Source organism: Coturnix japonica, chromosome 23 (genome assembly GCF_054131305.1).
Source record: "Coturnix japonica strain WE chromosome 23, WE-NBRP24, whole genome shotgun sequence".
NCBI classification, from domain to species: domain Eukaryota; kingdom Metazoa; phylum Chordata; class Aves; order Galliformes; family Phasianidae; genus Coturnix; species Coturnix japonica.
In genome coordinates, this window is record NC_140685.1 from 3050819 (window position 1) to 3070417 (window position 19599).

Here is a 19599-nt window from a genome sequence, read left to right on the forward strand (position 1 = left end):
TAATGGGAACCCTTTGGAGATTTACTGATGCCAGACTCTAAATGCCAACCAGCATCTCTTGCTTCCAGAACAACTGATAAGGAAGAATCTCCAGGCACACAACCACAGAAGCGTAGGGGCAGGAAGGGCCCTGTGGAAATCCCCCCATCCAGACCCTTGCTAAAGCCAGCTTGTGACATACACTACACAGGAAAGCGTGAGCAAGCAGCCTGCTGTGCGGTGTGCAGGGGCTGTAGAAAGGAACCCGGGTGTAGGCATTGCCCCCAGTTGGTGCTGCTTGTGAACCAGAACACGTCAAAAAGTATCCAGGTACCAGGAGGTATAAAGTAGTGGAAGGAAGACATGCCATTCTGAGGGCCCTCAACAGACTTGAAAGGTGGGCCTGGGAGAATCTAATGAGATTCAACACAGTAAAGTGCCAGGGTTGGCACTAGGGCTGGAGGAATCCCAGGTAAACATACAGAGGGGAAGGAGCAGGCCTTGAGACCAGCCCTGCAGAGAAGGGCCTGGGGGCCCTGGTGGATGAAGAACTTAACATGAGCCAGCTTTGTGCCTTTCAGCACCGAAAGCAAACATTATCGTGGGCTCCATCAGGAGAGGAATGGCCAGTAGGCACAGGGAGGTGATTGTCCTTCTCTGCTCTGTCCTTGTGAGGCCCCGTCTGGAGTGCTGTGACCAGGCCTGGGACCCCCAGTACAAGAAAGACAGGGAGCAGTTGGAGAGGGTCCAGAGCAGGCCACAGAGATCATCAGATGGCTGCAGCACCTCCCCAGCAAAGACAGGCTGAGGGAGCTGGGCTTGCTCAGCCCGGAGAAGGCAAGGCTGAGCGGTGACCTCGTTGCGGCCTATCAGTACCTGAAGACAGACCACAGGCAGGAGGGGAGTCAACTCTTCACAAGGGTAGATGGTGTCAGGACAAGGGGATACAGTTTTAAGCTGAAGAGGGCTGGATTTAGGTTGGATATCAGGGGGAAGTTCTTCACAGAGAGAGTGGTGAGGTGCTGGAACAGCTGCCCAGAAATGCTGTAGATGCCCCGTGCTTGGAGAAGGCCAGCTTGCACTGGGAACTGGGCAGCCTGGTCCAGTATTACATGTTGAGGTTGATTGCCCTGCCTGCAGCAGGGCGGTTGGAGACTGGTGAGCATTGGGGTCCCTTCCAACCCAAGCCTTCCTATCCTTCTATGATGCTAAACAAACAGCAGAGGAAAGATTGATATGGAGATAGTGTGTGTGCAACCTTTATTTTCCCAAATCTATCAGCTGCACAAAGGACAGTCAATGAAGGATGGAGGGCAACGTAGGCCCAGCCTGGTGCCCAAATACACACAGCCCTTTGCTGCCAGGTCACCGACCAAGGAACTGTGACAGCAGCGGGAGATGGCTGTGACCTCACCGACCCCCCCTGCAGAAGCTGGGGCGCAGCAGAGCCCGGCATCACTCGTGCCTGGACTCTGGTTGAGCGCAGCAGCGAGACTTGGAGCCGCCAACGAGATTAAGTTTGGGCCGTGCTGTGGGGCTGCCGGCAGCAGTTCCTGGTGCTCAGCCCACAGCATCGCCAACGTTCCCCCGGCCCTGCCTGGCTCAGGCAGCCGGGGCCCGCAGGGTGCGCTCGCAGCAGCGGAGGTGAGCGGTGTGGGGACACGGGGCTTTGTGCTGAGGGACCGGGGCATCGCTGCTGCTGCGGCTGCCGCCCCGGGCACAGTGAGTGACCGCAGCCTCTTCTCTTTTGCAGTTGCTGACAGCTCCTGCCCGCTGCAGCGCGAGCCAAGGGAGCAGCTTTCCCACTTCGGCTCTCCCCAGCCCACCGCACAGCCCGGGGCCATGGAGCTGCCCTCGGAATGGACCTGCCCCATCTGCGGGCAGAGCCGGGACGAGGCGGCCTACATGATGCCCTGTTGGCACCAGCTGTGCTTGGGCTGTGCGCTGCGGTGGGCAAAGCAGCAGCCCACCTGTGCTGTCTGCAAGGAGAGCATCGAGACCATCCGGTTCTCGGTGCGCTCGGAGGACGATTACCTTGAGTGCCCCATCCCGCAGCCTGCACAGCACTGCGAGGACGAGCAGGAGGACGAGCAGGGCTCTGCACAGCCGCAGCTTGTGGCTGCTGAGCAGAGCTTCCCAGCCGAGGTCTGGGCGGACTTCTTCCGAGGAGATCCGGGAGACCTCGGCCCACTGCTCCAGTGGATCCAGCAGGAGCTGCAGAGGATCACCGAGGATGAGTGGTGGGAGGTGGCTGCAGCACGGACTGCCATCATGAACTTCCTGTGCGCATATGGGCTGGACGAGGTTGCCCTGATCCTGACTATGGAGACCCACCTTCAAGACCACACGGAGCAGTTTGTGGCAGGGCTCATCAACACCGTGACAGCCCTGTACGGCCCAGAGCTCCGCCGGCAGCAGCACAGCCAGGCTGCCCGTGAAGCAGGAGGGCAGGACAGCCCCGCGGACACCCCCAGCCCTGCCACCTCCCAGCAGGAGCCTCCTGCCTCCGTCCCGGGCCGCTCCGCCAGCCCTGCAGGCCCCAGCGCTGAGCAGCTCCCCGGCGTCCCTCATGGGGGGCCCGAGCCCCAGCCCGCCGCCCCCGTGTCAACGCAGGAGCCACAGGAGGAGCCAGGGCAGGCGGCGGCAGCGGGCCCCTCCGCCCAGGGCACGGACCGCTCGCCTGGGGGGCCCCAACGCCCCCCGAAGAGGAGGGCCAGCAGCTGCCCCCCGGATTCGTCCCCATCCCCCAAGAGGCGGCGCTAGGCCTGCACCCATTGCGGGGCTGAGCACGGCTCTTGGGTTGGGAGACCAACAGCAATCTTTGTGTAATTTTAGAGACAATAAAACATATTTTATTCCTTTATTTTAAGGAAAAGTCTCTGTGTTATTGATGACACTGTTGCATTTGCTGTCCCTATGCATGTAGGTTTCTCCTGGGCCTGGGTGAGGCCACAGAATTGTAAGTTGATTTCCACAATGAGAAATCAAGAGAGCGTACTCCAGTTTGAACACCATATTGAGATGGACGAATGGGATCGGTATTTTCTTCCACATGAACCACATTCCTCATTTTCCTTTTAATATGTTCTAAACACATACTGTTTAGGACATGCATTTTTTACTACCTCATGTTTGCCCTTAAAATGCAATACAAGGATCATTACCATCAGGCCTACTTCTTCCATCCTCATGCTCATTGTGATGTAATAGTACTTTCTGATGTTTGCACCGTAACAGCTGCACTTATGAAGCCGTATCAGGCCAACAAGCAGAAAGAGAAGAGCTTAAGAAAATTCATTACGCATTGCCTTTTGTGCAGGTATTTTTAGGTGTCCCAAAGGCAAAGCTAACAACCAATCCCCCAAGATTTCAACATGGATTTTCCACTTACCAGCATCAAGACTTGCAGTCGCTGCAGTCCAGCCCATGACAGGGGGAATGGCTCCGACAACGGCTCCCACCCAAGTGTTGGCGATGCTCATTCTCTTCATGGGTGTGTAACAGCAGGTGTACAGGAAGATGTTGAATGCTCCGAGGGCTCCGGTGAGGGGGTTGACCCCCATGGTCAGCAGGGCGATGCCAGGAATGCCACAAGATGCTGCAAAGCACACGGCAAGCAGGGGGCTGCAGGAGGAGAGCAGGGGTTGCATTAGAGAAGGTTTGCCACGAGAGGTTATTTTTATACACCTCACTGTTGCCTTTGCCAAATAAGTTTAAGCAATGGAGGTCAATGCAAGCGGTGCTTCCAGCAGATCATTTTCTTTTATTGTAATCTTAGTAGATTTTGACCTCTGGAAATGGCACTGAGTGTTCAGAATGAATGAGCACGGTTGTAGCCTGCCAGAATTGTAACTGATTGCAATTTTCCAAGGGGCTCTTTGGCTGAAATACAACAGAGTTAGACACAAAATGAGGAAGCGTTTAAGAGGAAAAGAGCACATTCAATCATTTGGAAATTATGCTAACAGAAACAAAGTAATTTTTGGCTTTACTGAAAATGACTGAATTCTCTACGTTGCCATTAAGCTCACGGACTGTGCTGGGCAGGGGGAGCACAGCAAAGCCATTCTGGTAACAAAACCAAACTGAAATCTTCTAAGGGAGGAATTAACCAAAGATATTTCAGGTTTGCCTGAAAGAACCAGACAGACAAAAAAAAGATGTGAATTATTTCTGTTGATTTTTACCATGCAACAGCCCTATGGGCTCAGGGAAAGCTGGAAACTCCTTTTAAAATCTGTTAAGAAAGTGGTTGAAGTTGTGTAAACTTCTGCTAATAAGTTCCACAACAAACATCCAAACACAACGAACAAGGCTTTTTTGTTTGGCTACCAAAACCACATTCACAGGCAGCAAGCACCGTGACACAACACGGAGGAAGCTTTGTTTGTGTTCCTTTGCATCAGGTCAACACGCTGCTGGCGATCTCTTCGAATGAGCTTGTTCAGGGGTATCAGGTAAAGTTGGAAGGGAACTAAATGCCACTGAGAGAAATAATCATGGAATCACAGAATAGTTGGAGTTGGGACTCTAAAGGCCACCTGGTTCCACACCCTGCACTGAGCAGGGACACCCACAGCTCCATCAGTGCTCACAGCCCATCCCCTGACCTTGGCTGACTGCAGGGATGGGGCACCACCGCTTCTCTGGGCAACCTGTACCACTGCCTCACCACCTTTAGGGTATATCCAACCTAAATGAAACCATTTTCCTTTGTCCTGTCACATCAGATTCTGCTTAAGAGTCCGTCCCCTTCTTTCTTACAGCCCCCCTTTAAGTACTGAAATGTATGGGAGACCTCTGGAAGGGAGAAAAATGTCATTAACTGAGCTGCATTAAATACACGCTTTCAGTCATATATATATAAGAGCAGAAAATAAATGTGCTTGCAGCAAATGTCTGCGTGTGAACTTTAGCTTTACACATTTTGTCTCATTTAAAACTATGTAGCCTTTGTATTCTACCATCACTCTGCCCTCTGGACAAACCTTTAACCTTAAAATACGTGTTGCAAGCACTGCTCCAGCTTCATAAGGAGAATATGCTGGTGGGGATGAATTTTATGAGTGTTTTATCAGCCAAAAAACCCACCTTTTTAAAGCCTTCATCAAACTATTACTGTATGAAAATCCTAAATAACCACAAGAATTACAGCGAGCAAAACTCACACCCTGCCTCTGATTCAAATTAAATGGACTGAGTCAATACATCCCAACACAGGTAATGGAGCGGCAGGAACAGATGGAGCAGGATGCTGCCTGGCTGCCCAACAACAGAGCAAGGCCTACAGGTTGAGAACACATTGCAGAGGGAGCCAGGAGGTGCCGTGCCCTTCGGGTTTGCAGCTAGCAATGCTCTGCTATGCAAAGGCAACACAACACAGTCTGCATGGCGAGGTGTCTCAGCGCTGACTACAAACACTACTCTTTCTGCGTGTTGCCCCTCTACAGTGAAAGCCTGACTGGTTTTGGTTAAACAAATCCATCCTGACTGGTGGCTGAATAAAACAGAGCCAGACGTACGGCTGAGCACCAGACTGGCACAATGCATGCACTGGAGGTGACAAAAGACCAGCAGGATTCTCAGAACCAGGCACTCCTATGGGGTGCACGTCCTCAATGAGGACTCGGTTTGACCCAACGCAATGAGCTTTCTTCTCGCTAATCAAGAGTGAAGACTCAGCTGTATTGCTCCAAATGAAAGGCCCAGCACGCATCAAGAGCTGGTGATGAAAGGCTGACACCAGAATTTAATCACAGAACCACAGAATTACAGAGTGGTTGGGTTGGAAGGGACCTTATGGATCATCCAGTTCCACCCACTTGCTATGGGCTGGCTGCCCTGCACCAGATCAGGTTGCCCGGAGCCCATCCAGCCTGGCCTTGGGCAGCTGTGGGGATGGGAAACCCACAACATTTGATAAGAAATTCAGTATTTCCTTCATCCCTTCCTCAGGAGATGGGAGCAGAACCTCTTTAATTTTTGCTCCTTTTCAAAAGGAGGCTCCTGAAGGCACTTTGATCAACGTACATTCCTAATGATCTCAGTGGAGGGCATCAAGTCAGCGATGGCCGTTCTTCACATGCAGGTTTTAGACACCTTGAAAGTATCCTATTTCCTACTTCTCCCCTCAAAAACCAAGCAACTGTAAAATCCTTCTCAAAGACTAATTGTCTGACTGACAAGGGCCTGCACTAGAAACACCAACTGAGATCAGAAACTCCCACTGTGATCCGATGATTCAGCTTTGTTATTTCTGCCCCATAAAACTCCTTGGCGTTACAAAGACTACACACTCAGAAATTAGGACTTTGCTTTCTTGGAGACAAACCAGGCAGAATTCAGTTCACTGTCCCATAAATACATCATATTGATAAAGCCTAGGAGATGGATAAGCAACATCTCACAGAAAAAGAGGCCATATTTGAGGAAAAGGCAGAGAATTTTCAGTTATTGCTGCAGTTTTTACCACTTTCGTGTCTTAGAGGACTTTAAGAAGGAATGCTTGACACACCTTTAAGTCAAGCAGTTTAAGGGCACCCTGATTTCTAATAGCTGATGGTCTCCTAGGGACCATGATATATCTCCCTGCTGACGTAAGACCTGTCAGAACTCATGGATGAGATGTGATGCTCATTGGTTTGGCACACAGTTCATTGCCTGTACCTCACTGAGGCAGCAAGGGGATGAGGATCCCAGCCTGCAGCAGGAGGAAGGCTGTGATGCTCAGCTGTCACCAGCTCTATCCCACATAAGGTCCACAAAGTCCTCCCAGGAACAAGGGGACCCCAAGACCATGGAATTCTCATGTGGCATTGAGAATGGGCTACGGGCTCTCTGCTGGTTTCCTTCATCCCTAAACCAACCCCTCCAATAAGTGCAGGATGATGACAGACGCTGGTACATAAGCTTCATTTCACTTGGGCGTTCACTTATGCTGAGGGAATCACTCTCATGGGAATAAAAAAGGCAGTCTTCCATTGGAAAATTGGCCAAGCAGCTAGCTGGGAAAGCAAACATATTGAGTAAGAAACCGGGTTTTATGATGGATTCTTGGGAGGAGTTGGTTTCAGTTATTTGACTGATTAAAATCAGACTCTGGAAAAATACTACAAGTGCCAAATGAGTTCTCTTCACATTTCAACGCTAAAATACCCACGTATGTCACCACATACGACACCTCCTCCAGGAAAACCAAAAACCGGAGGCTCTGCCTCAACCCTCTTCTCTCTGTCATTGAGAACGCAAATGCCCAATAATAGTGAGCAAAGACACTGACCTTCAGCTAAAAGCTCCTGAAAGAACTTCAGCTTGAGCGCCAAACAACCAAACCCCTCCAGATCCAAGGAGAATTTGCTGAGATGCCTCTCCTGCTCAGCTCACCCACGATGAACCCATCCCAGTAGTGGCATCCAGGAGAGGACCCTCACCCATCACATTGCTGATGGTGACATGGGCAGCACAGCAGCCTGCTGTGATCCACGAGGAATAGCAGCATCTTTGGATCCAGGTGACACTTACAGATGAGCTGGTTGCACGTATATAATGATCTCACACACATGAAGCATGATTATTTAATAGGCTCCAGAGCATGGGTAACAGTGCTTATTGACTCCTGGTGTTACTTGGAAAAATGGAGCAGGGAAAACAAATTAAAGCGTTTGCCCATCTATAAAATTAACGTATTATCTTACCTACTTCACAGCAGCATTAGCGAGCTTAATGTGTACAGAGATCAATAGCTTCACTGCTGTGCATGCTCTCCTGTGCTGCCTTTGGCAAAACATTTTGGGAAGATGGCCATCAAAGCACCGATAGAGCCACAAATTAGAAAAAGCATATTAAGAGGAGATAATGAATTTAAAAAACAAATGACATCCAAAAATTACCCAGAAATTACTTCATCTCAACACACACCAGCCTTCAGAAACATGACAAATTCCAGTATCAGCACCTAACACTTGGACGTGGCTCTGTGAATGCACTGATACTCAGATACCAGCACATCCACACGGCCTGTATGCATTCTGAATAGGTGCATTCAAGCAATCGGCAGTTGCATGCAATACATGCTCAGATGTTGTGTAAATACATAAGAAACTTAATCTGTGACCTTGCTTTAATGGGAAATTGGGCACACAAAACATATTTACATAAAAGCGAGAGCTTGAATCTAAGTGTCCATTTAAGACCGCCTGCATATTTTTCAGGTGAAGCGCAAGTGCTTATGTTTGAAAATTAGATTCAAAGCCTAATACAGAAGGTAAGAAAACAAATTCTCTCTTCTCCCTGTCTGTCAAAAACCTTTTAAGGAAACATCACCCACTTCCAAAATGGCAAATTGGAAAAAAACCCAACAGATCAAAGAAAACAACAGCGCCCTTTTGTTTAGTGCAGCATGCACAGAACACCTCAGCGGATTGAAATGCTCACATTCCTGGTCAAGTATTTTGTATTAGACCTTATTATTATCAACAACAGCCTCTGGAGCCACAGGATCATTCTGCCCAATGCAAGATGAAGACCTAAAACCAGCAGGAGGGGTTGGTGAGAAATGGGATGCAGGGAACAAACGCCCCCACCTCCTGCATCACTCTCCACTGGGACAGGGAAATAAGGCAGTAAAGGGTAGACTGATGCCTCAGATCAATCTCAGTATTGTTGCTCTGGATGAAGATTTCAGCTGCAAACAGTGTCAAAACAATTTGCTGCAATAAAAAGAGGAACAGCCAGAACTAGGTTGGGCTGAAAATAGTGAGGCTCTAAGGGAGACATTGGCAATACCAGCCTGGTCCGCATCTCAGCAGCTCTATTCTGCCATCTCAGTCTGAGGCACAAGTCCAGTGCAAGAATGCTGCTCTAAAGCCATAATTAAAATCAGATTTGAGGAGTTAGTATCATAAGCTACTTATTATTTCTGGAATCGGTAGGTACTAAAAACGTCCCCATACTCCTTGCCAGCCCGGCTGACAGAGGAAGCCCCTCTTCCCAACTTTTTCCAGGTCAGCAAGAAGCTATTCGGGCTTCTGAAGCCAATTACAAGCTCAGACTAAAGCATCGGGCTGAGGTTTCTGCATTTTCCAACAGAAACAAGAGGTTATTCAAACTGAAGTCACGTCCCTTTGGATGTTCCTGCAGCCATGAAAGCCGACTCCGCAAGAGGAGGATCCACAGAGCTCCCCATTCCCAATGCACCTGGCCCCGCTCAGAAAACCACCGCCTCTGCACTTCTGCTTGGCATCTTCTCAGCTCCCGTGGCCAGACAACATGAAGGACTGCCAAAAGCCAGTCCTAAAAAACCATTGCCAGGGTGGGATCACCACAACTGCCATAGGGAGCTGAGCTATGTCTGGGCCACCTCCCTCAGCCTGCAGATTCTTACTTTTTATTTATTTTTTGAAGGATCAGCACCCAGAACTGCCAGACCCACCTTGAAAACTCTTTCAGACCCACCAAGAGGATTCAGGAAGGCCACCAAGCCCTGCAGCTACAAGCAATCCCACCTCACATGGAAAGGAAGCGAGGAGCCGAGGACGTTACACACTGCAACAACATATGACCGTATAGAAGCCTTCCTGCTCCTCTGACTTAGGTAATGGGGAGGAAAGTCCGTCTTTTTCCAGCACACATCTGGGCTGTGTTTGCACAGTTTCCAGCCCTGCTTCCCCAGATGCCTGCAGCCAGAAGCAGGGCAGCCTTCTGGCACTCAGCTGATGGCGAAAAACCAGCCAGAAAGCTGCAAAAAGGCACATTTTGCCCCGAATAGCAACGGTAGCTTCCCTGAAATGATTGTGATGGGAGGCTAAAAAAACCACTCCGACAGCTTCGAAAGCTCAAAGTAAGGAACAGATCTTTCAAACCCAATTAGTAATCATGGCAGACAACTGAATGATGGCAATCTACCAACAGTGAAATTGAATTTTAAACTTTCCACACAAATCCTTTCAGGCTGCATATTTATATATTTAGTAATAAAAACCATATTCATGACCATTGTCAGCTGTAAAAGTTATATAGTAATAACAACAAAGCTAATGGAAACTGAAACTGGAACAGCACCGCCTGGGCTCAGTAGCTTCATCATGAATGAATGAGTGTTTGATTTTGCTAAAATGATTTTAATTTCTCTGCAAAAGGTATTAAATTCCAGAAGAGCCTTTTGGATGGACAAGGGGGGGGATGCACCTGATAGAAGAAACATCCACACTCTGAGCCTGAATCAAAGCGGTGCAGCACGACCCCAATCAGCGCAGCCTTGAGACAGCACATCTTCATTTCATACGGCACTTAAAGCATGACTAACACAATATTTTTATATGCAGTGATAGCTTTCAGCTACCGAACTGATTTGCTTCGAGGAATGGTATTTCTTTCCAACTGAAGAAATTACACTGATCTGATGCTAGAAGCATCACTGAACACCCATGACCTGTTCTCTCCTTCCCGGACCATCTATGGTTAAGCTGTGGCTGAGCAGCATGAAAACGCCCTCCAGCCTCCTGATAGAGGTGCTCATATGCACCCATTTGTTCTCTTCTCAGTCAAGAAAGAAAGTTCGTGACTCATGATAAGGGCTGGAGGATGATTTATTTTAAAATTAAAACATGAAACTTTTAATTGGGAATTTGTTTTTTTCCCCCCTTGGCTCCAAAGCATCAGAATATGCACTTGTCTGTCATATACCACCAATGATTGACAAGATGTCCGTTAGAAGGAGCAAATGAATGGGAGCGTTGTCAAATCCCATTCTTCATTACCTTAATGAATTACTCAATGTTAAATCTTAACTAGCAGAGAAATCTTCATTCTGCCAATGATTCAACCTCTGGTCTGCACTGTGAACAAACTCCCTGCAGGCATCTTGTCCCAAAAGCTGTTTCTATAGCACACCACATTCTACATGCACTGCAAGAAGTGCATTTCATATCAATTTCCCTTTAGGTGAGTATGACACTACCACAATTGCTAAGATAGCAGGAAGCCACCTGTTGCAATTCTGCCTGCTAATGCTTTTGTAACTGGCTTTTTGCAAATGCAGTTTCTGAGGGGAACCATAACAGAGATGCTGATAAGCTCCTATTGGACTGTATTGTTCCCCACATCTAAATAAATAAATATACATACATATATATATATATGAAACATGATAAGAATTACTTCTAATGCAGAATCTGAGCTGAAGAGGAACTAGTCTGAGCTCAGCAATGGATGAACAGCATTGCTGGCTGGGTGCTGTCAGAGAGATGCATTCAGGAGTCTGGGCACTAAACAGCCAAGCAAGCTCTGGCTTTGCTATCCAATGTACTTGTTCAGAAGCTCACTTAGTGTAAATAAATACAAATGAGGATAAAATACCCCATGTCTATGTCAATTCATTTCTCTCCCAGTGAAGAAACAACCCATGCATGGAGCCCAAGCCTCGCTGTCAAGGCTGTGTATCACTGTTGTTTAAAGGAGTAATTGACACTGTATTTTAACCAAATTGGAGGCAATTAGTTTCCCTCGCTCCTCAAGAATCTGAGCTGCAGATGTTCAGTTTCCCTTGCCAGAGCTGGGGACTTTAAAACTATCATAAACAAACAGGGCTAATTTAAAAGAATCATTTCATCTTGAAGGACACATCTCTCTTTTTTACGCTCGCATAAATCAAAACCGGTTCAATTGATTTCACTGGAAGTTTCCACAAAGATGCTACGTTCGTGCTAACGAGAAGGAGTTCAGCTCAGCTGGAAATAACAGAACCTGGAGGTCCACCTTCAGCATAGAGCCTTCTCCTGAGCATCTCCTGCCATCCCACCAGCCAGCTCCATGGATGCGATGCTGGGATCTGCTCCTCCATTGCTCTGAGGTTTGAGGCTCTTCTGACAGATGGAACCACACCAGCCACAGTGATGGGATGAGATAAACCTAACACAGCCTGGGAACACTTGCAGGTTTATTAACAGCGCGGTCAGACAGAAATACGGCTTTTTATGCTGCCCTTTGGTATTAAGCAGAAGCACCAATTGGGCTCCATCACTTCACTGGAGGCAAAGGAAAAGAATAAAAATGAAAAGAAGCCCTACTTCTCCAATGTTTATGCTCTCATTACGTTTGCTATACACAGCAGAACACTAACCATAACAACCCTGAGCAACCCTGCCGAGCGTCAGCACGCTCCTTGTTATATGTCTCTGTTAGGTAGGAGTGAAGGGGTGAATAATAATATTCACAGCTTCCCTGCAGTCACAAAAATGTAAATATTTTGTTAAAGTGCTTACAAGACAAACCCACAGTAAATTTGAAAAATGTCCCCCATAATATTTAAACTAAATCCTCCTCTTTAACCTAACAAAGCTAACCTTACAGCATGGCACTTAAGTGATCCATTCATTTCATTTCAAGATCTCAGTTCTCTCTCTGTGTAAGAACCAGAGGCCAGCTGACAAACACACTGGATAATATGTTCTCGCCAGAAACATTTCTTCTGTGATTTAGAGTGATTAAATCTAACACATGCTGCTGCTCAGCCTACAGCCAACGCTTAGAAAGCAGAGAGTAAAGAAGTCCCAGGTCAGTTCTCCATCTCATTGAGATGGAAGAAAACTGAAGTGCTACAATATGAATCAGCGTGGTCTTCAGAAAGTGATAAGGCGGTCCAGTCATTCTTGGTTGTGAAGTGCAGGATCATTGGCTCTAAACACGTTCCTGGGAGCAATGAGAATGAAGGAAAGAAGTCATCCACCACATCCAGACACACCAGGGCAGGAAGCAGCAGTCGGCAGCAGGAGGAGGATCCACGCTGCAGATACCATAATGAGGAAGAGTAAGTGAACAGCTGAGACCATCAAATTGCAGTTTTAAGATCCTTGCATTGCACTGATGGTGCTTCAGGGCAGGTGAACCAGCCCCTGTGTTGTCCACTGAGAACAGAAGCCTCTTTCATTTCTGTTGCTTAACAAGCTCAGAGGCAGGGCTCCTCTTCCCTTCAGGACAATTGAACACATCACGCTTCTGGGAAAAGAACCTTAAGCCAAAATCTCAGTGAAAGAAGGAAGCTGAACCAGCAGTAGAGGAGCCTCCATGCATCTTCTTAACAATGAGCGCTGCCATGCCCAACAACTACCAGGCATCAAGGCAAAGCTGCTGCTTTCCACAGCAGAAAGGATGGGAATGATCATGGCTTGGGATTCTTGCATTATTATTTGGGTGTTTTGTCTGATATAGTTAGCATCCGGAGTTACATCTTACAGACATTCAGCTAAAATAAACCCACATAAGCCTCCATGTACCCCTGAAGTGCACAAACGTAATGCTGTCACACGCAGGCAGCACTGTGAGTCATTGTGGCTCATGCTCCTTTATGGCATGATTTAGAATACAATAATCCTGTGATTCGAGGACCCTGGCAAAAAGAAAAGTTTAAATAAAACATATCAAAGAAGTTCCCTGGATATCTTAACCTCAGGAATGCCACTTCTCTGGTAATAAGGACTAAAGAGCAAGCATCTGTGCTAGCGGAGCTAATTACATTGTAAGAAAAAACCTCTTTTAAATCTGGCTTGCAAAGTTGATAACATGTAAATTATAACTTGTGTAAGACATGATAAACTCTGTCCTTCACAGAAGGAAATGCACTTCTAACACGACTTACTGTAAACAGATCTCAGGGTATAGCAGCTTCTAATCAGAGGCAGCTCTGTAATGGACTTGTTGAGCAGTGACATTTCCTCCGACACTTGGCACTCCGTGAATAATGATGCTGTTGTGGTTAAACCAGATAAGGTTTAATACTAATAGAAGGAACAAAGTGCTGAGCTTTTGACTGCATTAAGCCAAAATTTACAAACATGAACCTGAAATGTTTGACAGCCACGAGGACAAAACTGTGAATGAGTCAGAGATAGGATCCTGGGCTTCCAACTTCATTTGGCTTTTGTTTGTGAGGCATAAGAGGAAACATTTCACCATCACCTCCATAGAAAACCACTCCTCACGCAGCAGTTACAAAAGGAAAAGTAAAAATCAATGGCCATCCCAGCGGACAGCAAGGGCACAAAGCAGGGCTCTGCCCCCCAGCATGGAGCTGACACGGGGGGGATAAGACATCTCCATTAGCAGCACTCCCTGTGAGCAGATGGAGCAGCTATTTAGCCAAATGCACCGTGACTCCTGGTTTATACATGAGCATCTGGGATGCTTCCTAACGGGAGGCAGGGCACAATGTCCGCCGATTTATCAACTGTTCTGCGCGCAATTAAGGATTCTGATAAATAATTTGGCTGTGAAGGCCCCTCGGCTGAACTGAAAGGCAGCAAGGCGTGAGGGGTCAAGTGTTTCCGCAGGATTTATATTGAGCAAACAGAGCTGCCTACAAAGGAATGCCCGCGCTGAGTGCTGCAGGGCTGCTGGGGCAGAGGGCTGTACCAGGAGCTGGAGGGTTCTTTGCTGCAGCTGAAATGAATCTGGATGCAGAGTTCGTTGTTAAAACCACACTCCTTATTGCCTTAAGAAACAAAACGGAGATGTAGTTAGAGCTATATAATTTCCTGCTAATACACATTTTGATCTAAGGATAATGTGCGGTATCACCACTTTTCCGCGAGCTCTACAAAAGGCCTCTAATACCTCAGAACCATTTAATCAACATCCTATGCAGGCAGTGAATAGATAATTGAAATATAAGTACTGTCATCCATATCCCCCTTGGGAAAGCGACACAGTAAGCATTATATCATTCCATTAGTCCACCCTTTGATGTGGGTTCTATCCTCATCAACCTATGTCTTAGCCTCGAGGTTCCTCCCCCCACCTCTCCATAATGTGGCCACGCCAGGAATACAGAGAATGCCCCGCTGTTCAGAACACACCGTGTACACTTCTACAAGGCCTTGGATGTGTCAAAAGCATAAAGCTGCCTTTTTCATTTCTTGTTTACCAAATACAGTCAATGACAGCTTCTGGAGAACAGGGTGAAAACAAACAAGGCAGCCAGGAGGGTGGCGGTGGCAATGGAATGCATTTACTTGTTTCCAAATAATAAAGGTTGACTACAAGCAGGATAAAAAACGGCTTGGAAAGGCTGCAGTGATGGTGTCTGCTTTGAATCGTGCCCTGTTTAAACAAGAGGAAAACCTCCCGCTGTAAAAAGAAACAGTTTTTATCATTCAGAACCATCTCAGGGCAGCCCCTTTAAAAACGAGGTATTTTCTAAACAAAATATCAGGATGTTTCCCTGCGGGGAATGAGCATCGGAGCTCTCACAACGATTTCCCTTGAAGAAGTGTAGATTTATGGAGTTTCTGTTTTATTTGTTTTAACTTAAATACGAGGAAAACCCATCTGAAATGACCACCCAAGGGAGCAGCCCGAGCGGCTCAGAGGGGGCTGATCCCTAAATGGGAACCAAAGTGGAGCTGAAAGCCTCGGGGAGATTTCAAACCACTGCTTTAAACCCCAGGGCTGTCTGAGTGCTGCATGCAGGTCTCAGCACAGCACTCATGGATTTCCTCTCACTTATATCAGTGGAACTCCACCAATTCCAGTGGAGACGTTCCTGATTTGCATTCGTGTTAGCAAACAAAGAATCGAGCTAATTACCCCGAGATATCAACAGCGATTATGGGAGATTATTTTCTATTCTTTTTTAATGCATTTTCTCAGCACGGAGTGCTTTTGCTGTAGCAGCAGTAGGTCTGCTCCATGAGATGGAAAGAGAACTCGGCCTCACGCATTGCCAGACAGATCTGGTCCTGAGGCTCAATGAGTTTCTGAGTAAATAGGAAGGCCTGACACGCTGCAATTTCCTATCAGATAATGAACCTTCAAGTTGTATTTGCAGTTGTCACCACAGTTCATAAACATAAGCCATCAGCGTGAAATATTACTGACTTTGGAGCTCTTTTTGGTCTGATTCTCCAGGAGTTTATCTTAGAGTTGAACTGACCAAAGTCAACACTGCACTCAGAAACGTCAACAAGTGGGAAAAGCATTAAAGCCTCCATTAATTGCTGTAATAATTAAGAGAGGCCATAAGCTCATATACAGAACACAGCTCCTTGTTCATTGCTAAGTGAGGGAGTTAATGGGATTCCAGGAAAAAAATATTTACCAAACAACATGAAGATTTATTTCTTTTGAAGCATCAGAGGCATTATCCGTGTTGTGCCTTCTGCCAAGTTAATAGACTTAAGCTTCTTAATTGCACAAGGAAAAGCAACTTGAGAAAGCAAATATTTTGCATGAGGAGAATACAGTTAAATACCACAGCGTGTTAGTCACATATTGAAGAGTTTATGGATAGGGCTGGATAAAACCTGCGGCAACATCCCAGCTGCCCCTGCAGGGAACCGGAGATGGGACTGTCCCTGCAGCCCAAGCCACCCCGATGCTGCCTGCACAGCATGGGTGACATGAGCCCAGAGGTGAACTAAGGGAGTAATCATGGCTTCAGTCCCAAGGAAAGGCTGTAGGAATGGGTGTAGGGAAGAGCTGCAAAATGCAGAGCAGAGCAGTGTTGACACGGTTGTGAGTTAGTCAGCTATTGAGAACACACTGTTTGATGTCGGATATGGAAATTCCCCCCCCCTCCCCCTTATTATTATTTTCTTTTTTGTTTTTAAGATGAAAAACCATTCCCCTACAACTATTAAGTTTTTATGAGTGCTTAGAGCAGCAGATCCAGCAGCACTATAAGTTCATAAAAACAGATGCTTTCTAACAAGTGCGCACGCAGCTCCGTGTCAAACTGCAATCAAAGCTGTCATTCTGTACAATGTAATGGAGCAGGACACTTGTCATAGTAGAGGCTAAGCTCACCCAGCTACTGCAGCTCATACTGGAGATTTATTTAAATTAATCTGCAGGAAAATTAAATCCATTACTGTAAGAAGCAAGGGAATAAATCAAACCCAACAGGAAACTAGAAAAAGCTGCTGCCATTTCAGTCCAATCTAAGGTTGCGTGAGTGCAGCGACTTCTTTCTTGTCAAGAGCATAAAAACAACCCATAGCAGGAAAAATAATATCAGCTGTTGTTCTAATGCAAAACACAAATAGGCCCGATGAGTTTAACACTACGGTCAAAGTAGGAGGAACATCTGAAGCTGTCTGCATTTCCAAACAAGACTCGAGGGTCAGCGGAGGGAGGGGACATGTGGGCAGGCTGGAATGATGGATGGCGTTTAGTGGCATGCTGTGTTTGGGTCTACCCGTGTTATTTTTGCAACAGGATGTCTCTGATTACTCTCTGAATAGAGAATAAGGATGGTTACGTCTCATTGCTCAGAGGGGAATTTTTTTCAGAGCCCTACAAATTAAATAGGATGCTGGAAAGCAAGAAGTCAATGAACTATCAGGTGCTGTTTGTCACAGACCTAGCAAGAGTGTCAGAATTTTCCCAAGGGGTGTCAGCAGCAGGTTTGGGGCAGGCAGAAAGATGTGTGCACTCGTCTCCAATGTACAGGAGACCCCAGCTCTGCAAGGCCCATTGGCATCCCTGCCTGTATGCTTTGCCTGGTGTCAGAGCCAGGGACAAAGCGTTTTATAGCAGGGGCACATCAAGTGTCTGGGTAACTATTTCAGCCATATAGTTGATGCAATATAACATAGTCTGATATGTCTTTATATCAGACAGAAAACAATGCCTTTCCCAAACTGCATCATTTCTGAGTACTTTGCAGAGCTGGCTCCTGGCTCACAGGCTGCTGCTGCCTGGTGTGACAGTATGGATAAAGCTGCCTGATAGAAACACCCCCTGAACCCCACAGGCTGCGGTGACACAGACACCCTGCAGCACAGCCCTGCTTCCTTGAAGCATGTTCAGGTTCCTCAGTGATGCTGACGGACACTGCCAGCCCTCAGCAAGTTACCCTGGCTGCCCAGGCTGGTGGTGGATTCACCATCCTTGGAGGTGTTGAAGAGACGTGGAGATGCTGCACTGAGAGATGTGGTCACTGGGCAGTGCTGGTGGAGATGGGCTGATGGTTGGACATGATGATCTTAGCGGTCATTTCCAACTGTAATGACTCGATGATTTAGTTACATGGCAGCTTCTCTTAAACCTAACTAAGCCCATCTAATCTTTGCTGAAGCTGCAAATGAAGGCCACAAAGCCAAACACATGGGAGCAATTTCCCTGTTACAGCATGACACATCTAATGAGCCAGTTCCATGAGTTGGCTTAGTGGAAAGGAAGACACGAGCTCATCCAAGGGCTGGATGACTCAGGGACACTCAGGACCTCATGATGAGGGTTACCAGCTTGATTTGGGCCCAAGTTCTGAAAATCTGAGAGTTGCCTACAAAAGAATCCCCTGGTCCCAATGCAGCTTCTCAATGGGCATAGGTTCACACCAATACCGCCACTGGAAACCCTTGCAAAGAAGTGCAGTCAATCAGCACTAGGCAGAGTGAAGGACTCCTCAGTCTTCAAAAGGGGTCTCAGGCTCAGCACTGGACTGCACAAATGGCATGGTCCTACACCAGCTCTCTAACAGGACCTGTGAGAACTAAACCTCTAAATAAAACGTGAAGAGAGAAGGGAAGAATGAAAAAATAAGGCCATTACGTTTTATTTATGAGCAGTGAAAATGAGCATGGACTGTAAAATGATGCCTCATTTGCACTGCATATCACAGATATGAGTTTAAAAGGCACCAAGGACCTCATGATATGAAACAGTTAAAGAAAACATCAAAACTTAAATGTCAGACAGATTTTAGTCAAGAACTCCATATGTACCCCAAGCTTGTTGAGTTCTTTCCCCAAGGTGAGATACCATTCTCTTACCTACAATTTATCCATCTCTGTCCAGCCTGTTCTCGACTTATATAAGGATAATCATTTAAGGGTCTTATTTAACCAGCCAGAAATGAAAGAGTTCAAGGAACACCAGGGAATACGTGGCAAAAAATAACAAGCTTACATCACTTGCACTGGATTACTCTCCTCTGGCACACCGCAGAAGAAATAACGCCAGTCATGGCCTGCATGCTCACAAGTCTCCAGGGAATCAGGTCGGCATTATTCAAGGTAAATGACACTTTAAAGAACTTTAAATTAGCTGTTGACAGTAAGGTAGATAGATTGACGAGTGATTACATGAAGTCCTTAGCATTACCATTTTGTGGTGAAAGTAAATATGAAAGGGGGGGAAAGCAGAAAATACGTTAAGTATGGTTTTGTCAGTCCGTGATGCAGTTGGAAGATGGTGAAGTTCACTGAAGGATGCTGGAAACTTCTACAACTAATTGCTTTCTCTAAATCAGGAGTTGTCAGAAGGTTTCCCAGCAGAATCCCTGCAAACAATACGAGACTATGCCCCAAAAAAACGGGGAAGAAATGAAAGGGAAAAGCATCCCCCCCATCACCTTTCCCCCTAAGTGAGAAAGCATCCCTGCAGGCATTCAAGGCCAGGCTGGACGTGGCTCTGGGCAGCCTGGTCTGCTGGTTGGTGACCCTGCACACAGCAGGGGGTTGGAACTGGATGAGCACTATGGGCCTTTGCAACCCAGGCCATTCTATGAGTCTATGATTCTAAGAGGAAGCCAGCTCCGCCTGGTGCTGCACAGGAGGACACTCTGCATGCACAACAGATGTCCTCACTGCAGTTGTCCCTAAAATATGTTTTTTAAATAAAATT

The 19599-nt window shown here is 47.0% G+C and overlaps 1 protein-coding gene across 5 annotated transcripts in view; it reads right to left on the reverse strand.

Annotated features, from left to right (window-relative positions):
• Nucleotides 1-19599, reverse strand: part of COX10 (cytochrome c oxidase assembly factor heme A:farnesyltransferase COX10) — an 89116-nt gene that overhangs the window by 14750 nt on the left and 54767 nt on the right. For 3 of the 5 annotated variants that reach the window (XM_085522462.1, XM_032448310.2, XM_085522463.1), the window contains 2 exons: nucleotides 3371-3603; nucleotides 1493-2193 (listed from right to left, as the gene is read on the reverse strand). In XM_085522462.1, the coding sequence (XP_085378588.1) occupies nucleotides 1493-2193; nucleotides 3371-3603 (934 nt within the window). Of the gene's footprint in view, nucleotides 1-1492; nucleotides 2194-3370; nucleotides 3604-19599 lie in introns of those variants that run through there. The other 2 variants (XM_085522464.1, XM_015879736.2) reach the window with 1 other exon arrangement.